At 51.5% G+C, this 6,000-nt stretch overlaps 1 protein-coding gene across 5 annotated transcripts in view; it reads left to right on the forward strand.

Annotated features, from left to right (window-relative positions):
• The window catches only part of OGDHL (oxoglutarate dehydrogenase L), a 30,702-nt gene extending 24,702 nt beyond the window's left edge, over positions 1-6,000 (forward strand). For 3 of the 5 annotated variants that reach the window (XM_059051915.2, XM_067025189.1, XM_067025188.1), the window contains exons 22-24: positions 1,181-1,344; positions 1,532-1,686; positions 2,148-2,835. In XM_059051915.2, coding sequence (XP_058907898.1) covers positions 1,181-1,344; positions 1,532-1,686; positions 2,148-2,271 — 443 coding nt within the window. In that variant the 3' untranslated portion in view covers positions 2,272-2,835. Of the gene's footprint in view, positions 1-1,180; positions 1,345-1,531; positions 1,687-1,964; positions 2,836-5,795 lie in introns of those variants that run through there. The other 2 variants (XR_010838905.1, XM_067025190.1) reach the window with 2 other exon arrangements.

Below are 6,000 nucleotides of genomic sequence, written 5' to 3' on the forward strand. Positions count from 1 at the left end.
CCCACTTGGGTCACTTTCGCAGAGCACCAGGGCCAGAGGAGTGCAGTGGGGCCCCGCAGCCTCCCAGCAGGGCCGGCCTGGCTGCGCCGGAAGAGCTTAGAGGCAGGAGGCCTGGTAGAGGTCTGCTAGTTCGTGGGACACTGAGTATCAGTTCACTCATCTGTTGTTTTCTGTCATGAGCCAGACAGACATTTCTGGCCCTGGGGAGCCAGCGCCCCCTCCAAGAACTCTCAGCCTCATTTAGCTGGGAGTCGGAGGTCAGATAAAGCACCCGAAGGACCAGGTTTTGGAACTGAGACATGACCCAGTGGAGGATCAGGGAGGAGCAGGTGTGGTGCCTTGAGGCTTGGCAGAGCAGAGCTGTCTGGGGAAACGGTCCTGGGTTGTAGGCGGAGGGGCGGGGGTGGCCAGGAGGACCCCAGTGGCGTGGACAGGTGCTTGTTCTTCACGTGTGTGGGGGCATCCCCTCAGATGTGGCGGGTGGCTGAGCCAGCAGTGCAGAGCTCTGGCATTGGGCTGGACCACCTGGGCTGAGTGCCTAGTACTGGTGGGCCCTGGCAGCCAGTGACCCTCTCTGCCTCAGTGTCCTTATCTGGGTTGCAGGGGCCCTACAGTACCTTCCTCAGAGGTTTCTGTAGTATTTTTAGTCTGGTGCCTGGCACATGGCATGAGCTCAGGAAGGAAAAATGGATGGGACTTGGGGATGGAGGCTGGGCTCTGGGGCTGAGAGAGGGAGGACTGTGCAAGGTTCGCCTTCCAGCTTGGTGACGGGGTGGATTGAGTGTGCCCGGGAGGTAGGCATGGCTGGATAGGCAGCAGGTTTGGGACAGTGATGCTGTCAGATGGGGATGTGACCTCACCTCTATCCCCTTCAGGGGCTCTCCCCATCATCCCCAGCGCCCACCCCCCCGTCCCATCACCTTATTGTTGATGCTCCCAAGGCTCTGCCCTTGGCTCCAGCCGCTGTCTCCACCCCTGTCCTTATGACGTCTCAGAGTGTCCTCTGTCCCCTGCTCCATTGTTTGGCTCAAGAGGTTCCTATTGCAACCACAGGTCTAAATCTGGGGCTTGTCTTAGTGGCCAGGGAGAGCCTGGAGGTGCCAGGGATGTGGACCTGGTTCCCAAGCTGCTCTGGCCCCTCTGGGAGCAGACGCCACTGCCATGCCCTGTTGGTCCCCAGGGACCAGCTTCCAGCGGGTGATTCCTGAGGATGGGGCTGCGGCGCAGGCCCCCAGGCAGGTGCGGCGGCTCATCTTCTGCACGGGAAAGGTGTACTATGACCTGGTGAAGGAGCGGAGCAGCCAGGGCCTGGAGGAGCATGTGGCCATCACACGCCTGGAGCAGGTGCGCCCGAGCCCCTCAACTGCTCAGAGTGACGAGCAAGGTCATATCGCCAGCGCCCTGGCTCTGGGCAGCGAGCGTGCCAGGGCTGGGGCCAGTGAGGGAAGCGGTGGCTGCTCTCTTGGTGGCCTGGCCGTGCGCATGCCCCCCTTCCCCTAGCTATTCCCTTCTTTCTCCCTGTCTGTCCCAGATCTCTCCATTCCCCTTCGACCTGATCAAGCAAGAGGCAGAGAAGTACCCAGGCGCAGAGCTGGTGTGGTGCCAGGAGGAGCACAAGAACATGGGCTACTACGACTACATCAGCCCGCGCTTCATGACCATCCTGGGCCGAGTGCGGCCCATATGGTACAAGGCTGGGTGCAAGGGGTTGCCCGCCATTTACCCCTCACGTCTGCCAGGCCCGAGGCTCTGGGGGCTTGAGTCCCCATCCTGGCTCTGCCCACCCCGTTTGCTGTGTGACCCAGCACTGGCCACTGCCCTTCTCTGGGCTGCATTGGAAACTGAGGAGTTGGGCCCCATAGTCCCTGCTGGCTCTGTGACTGTCAGTGACAGATCAGCTTCCCCATCAGGGATCCTCTTTAATATGGCCTTATGGAGGGGAAACCTTTGTGTTTGTTCTGCAGCCAGAACTGAACTAGAGAACCTCCTGCGTGTCTCCAATCTCGTACCTTTGATCTTAGGCCAGTGACTTGGCCCCGTGGAACCTCAGACTCTTCGTTTCTGCAGCTGGATTAGACCCGGTGCAGTCCTGGGGTAGCAGCAGGGCCAGGCTCAGCCCTCCACTTAGCTTGACTCTCCTCCCCCAGGTATGTTGGCCGAGACCCAGCAGCTGCACCAGCCACAGGAAACAGGAACACTCACCTGGTGTCTTTGAAGAAGTTTCTGGATACTGCCTTCAATCTCCAGGCCTTTGAGGGCAAGACATTTTAGAGCCTGCCTGGGTCTTGCTGTGGGGTTGTTGAGGACACCAGGGACATTAGGGGCTGGCTGGCTCTTCTGCCCAGGAGAGGGACTGTCAGGGGCCCCAAGATAAAACATACCCATGCAGTGATTGAGGCCAAAGGGTAGGTACCGCTGGCTTCGGTATTATGCCACCTTGGGCCTTTGTGTTTATTTCAGAATCTCTTAGGGCTGAGAAAGCCAGGGGGGTCTGTCTGATAGATGGGCTGTAGTTGTAGAGTGTTTCCCCAGCTACCCTGGTCTCTCTGGAGTGTTTGTGTGGCTTCTCCGTCTGTGTCGTTCATGTCTCTGCAGACAGCCAGCCACGCAGGAGCCCGTGTCTCTGGTCTCTTTCTCCCAGCCTGGTAGATTTGACTGCTGCTCACCCTGTCCTTGTTCGTCTGTGGATTCAAGAACTGTTCTCTTTTGTGCTCTTAGAAATAGAGATTTTAGCAATAACAACCAGGTGAAGCAAAACCATGCCAGGTGATTTATATGTGCTCTGTTTTATGGGGCGTGTCATAATAAAGTATGTCAGCTTCTGTGTGAAATACAGCCAAGGCTCACATGTACCAAAGTAGAAAACCAAATAACAGAGAAATTAGAAAATGCTTAAGGGAGACTTCCTGTTGTCACTTCATGTTGTAAAGTTGGGGGAAGAGGCAGATGGTTTAGAGACGGTGAGGGATGGGGAGAAAGAGAAATGAAACATGTAGGGGATAAATATCTGCCTCCTGTGGCCAGATATTCCTTTGAGCACCAGGCGATGTTTGCAGGTCTGTCGGCATTGCCAGTCTTTAGCCTTTCATTGGTTTGCTTCCCTGCAAAGATGCTGGGGAAGCAGCAGCACAGGAGGGATGTTTTGCTTTCTGCAAATCATTTATTCCCTGCTCCCCTTCTCAGAGCACTTCCTCTGTGCTAGACGCTGGGACCCAGGGTGAAAGAAACGTGTGTCTTGGAGCCCAGCACGGGAGATGGGTAAACAGTTTGCAGGTGGCCCTCCGTATCCGTGCAGGTTCCACATCCACAGATGCAAAAATACTTGGGGAAGAAAATTCCAGAAAGTTCCAAAAAGCAAACTATGTTACATGGCATTTACATTGTATTTACAACTATTTCCTGGCATTTATACTGTATTCGGTATTGTAAGTAATCTAGAGATGAGTTAAAAGTACATGGGAGGATGTGTGTAGGTTACATGCAAATGCTATACCATTTTATACGAGAGACTTGAGCATCCGTGGAGTTTGGTATCTTTGGGGAGGTCCTGGAACCAATCCCCCATGGATACTGAGGGACTGCTGTCATTCACTGAATTGTGGGTTATGTTGGAGGTAAGTGCAGAGGGCTGTGGAAGTCAGGGAAGTCTCCCTGGAGATGATGGTGTTTGAAGAAAGAGTCCTACAGGGCAGCTGGGAGAGATGAGCCTCTTATAGAGCAGACCCGGAAATACTGATCATGGGGTTAGAGTGGGGCACCCTAAAGAAAAACGTCAACCTGAAGTTGGAGGATAGGGTGTTAAAATTCCATCTGCTCAAGTACAGCTTTTTGGGGTACACGCTGAATCACGCTGCAGGAGCGTTCTAAGTGACATAAAGTAAAAGTAATTATAGCTGCCACTTACAGGATGTGTGTCCTGGGCCCTCTGCTGGGTGTTTTGCATATATTACTAAATATTCTTTAACCTTCACAATGGCTTTGCCTGCTGGGAATATGCCCATTTTATAGATGAGGAAATCAAAGTTTACGTGAATTTGCAAATAATTTCATGTGAACCTTGAAGTTGAGGGCCACTCGCCAAGTCGACTTGCCCTCTGTGAGGCTACACTGCTTCCCCTGGGAAATAACCTCTTCCCATAGCATGTATTCCTGGCCCTGTGGAAATCTAGCAGTCTGGGGTCTCTCCCTGCAGTTGGGCTGTGGCAGTGAGTGGGGATGCATCCCGTGAGGTGCCTGGGCTCATAAGGAGCCCTCATGCTCTGGAGTTTGATGGTTGGTGCGTCCTGCCCTACTACACACTGCCCCTTCCTCACTCTCTGTGTAGGGAGGCTGCAGACAGGCTGGTGGGGACCAGTTGCTGGGGTTGCCAAACTGAAGAAAACCAAACACATGAAACGAGGGCTCCAAATTCTACAAAGATAATAACTAACACTGGGAAGTAAAATGGAGCTCATGGAACAAAGGCTTTATATGAACTGTAATAACTTCAGAGGGCAAGGAAGATCTTGCTTCTATGAAACAGTAACAGACTATTAAAAAAAAAAATCAGACGTTTAGAAAATAACCAAATATTGCCAAAACAAAGACCTCAATAGATGGGCTGAATGAGTTCTTTCATTGTAAGCCACAGAAATGACCCCTGGAAATTGTATGTAGGAAGCCTGGGAGACAGCTCATGGGGTGGAGGGATGTGACCCGAATAGATCTGGGGATCTGGGCAATAGAAACTAATGGAGAGCCTGGTCCATGCTCTTCTGAAGATGAATTCTTAGATTTCTAATCGTGTTCAATCATTTTGTCACTATCCTTAAGAGTTAAATTCTAGGAAAGAATGTCTGATTGGCATTTCTTGGACCATCCATATCTTTCTTGGAGTATTTTGATTGACAGCCTATCCAAGACTGTGCAATGAATGGAAGAGGAACTTGAAAATAAATTTGGGGTGTGGTTTCCAGGAGGTGAGAATATGGATGTTGAGCAGAACAAACTATAGATGCCCACTCTACTTACTCTGCCACAAAGTAGGTGTGAGAGCAATAACAGCTGATATTTATCAAGTACTTACTATGTGCCAGTCGCTGTTGGTCTCTTCCACCTAATTACACCTCTAAATTCTCACTGTGCCCCCATGAGACATGTATTACTTTTGTGCTACACGTTAAGACGTTGAGGCTCAGAGAGGTTGAGTAATTTTCCTAAGGTCGCATAGTTGGGATTCACATCCAGTTGGTTGGGGTCTAGTGTCCTTATCCTGAGCCACTGAGCCGCAGTTACCTCTGGACTCAGGTGCTTCTTCATAAGGTTGATTGAGAATTAAGTGAGGCAGTATGGACAGAGCACCGGACACAGTGGTCAGTCCATGATGGTTGTTCAGTGTCTAACCACGTTGGTCCGTGTGGGTCCAGTTGGGGCTCGTTGGGTTTTCTCCATATGTGGGGAGTGAGAGAAGGCTATGTGAGCTGTTTTTCCTTTCAATAACTAAGGAAACTTTCATAATAAGGCAGAATTCTCAAAAATTGGAGGTCAGGGGCTTCCCTGGTGGCGCAGTGGTTGAGAGTCCGCCTGCCGATGCAGGGGACACAGGCTCGTGCCCCGGTCCGAGAAGATCCCACATGCCGCGGAGCGGCTGGGCCCGTGAGCCATGGCCGCTGAGCCTGTGCTCCGCAACGGGAGAGCCACAACAGTGAGAGGCCCGCGTACCAAAAAAACAAACAAACAAACAAAAATTGGAGGCCAGAGTTGAATTGTGTTACAAATTATCTGTCTCCCATTCTGTTTGTCACCTCTCTTTCCAGCTGAAGCGCAAAGTGAAAATACTCTGCACTCATTTCCTTCTCAGAATTGCTGGACCCAAAAGAAAGGTCAAAGAAAACAGATGCTGCTGCTTTACTGCAGAGGATCTTAAAAACCAAACTTCCTCTTTTTCCTCATGGGAAAAGTAATATATGTCCTTTGAGTAATAAAGAGACGTTCCAGATAATAATAAAGCATAATAATCCC

The sequence above is a fragment of the Kogia breviceps genome, chromosome 2, assembly GCF_026419965.1.
Source record: "Kogia breviceps isolate mKogBre1 chromosome 2, mKogBre1 haplotype 1, whole genome shotgun sequence".
Lineage (NCBI taxonomy): Eukaryota > Metazoa > Chordata > Mammalia > Artiodactyla > Physeteridae > Kogia > Kogia breviceps.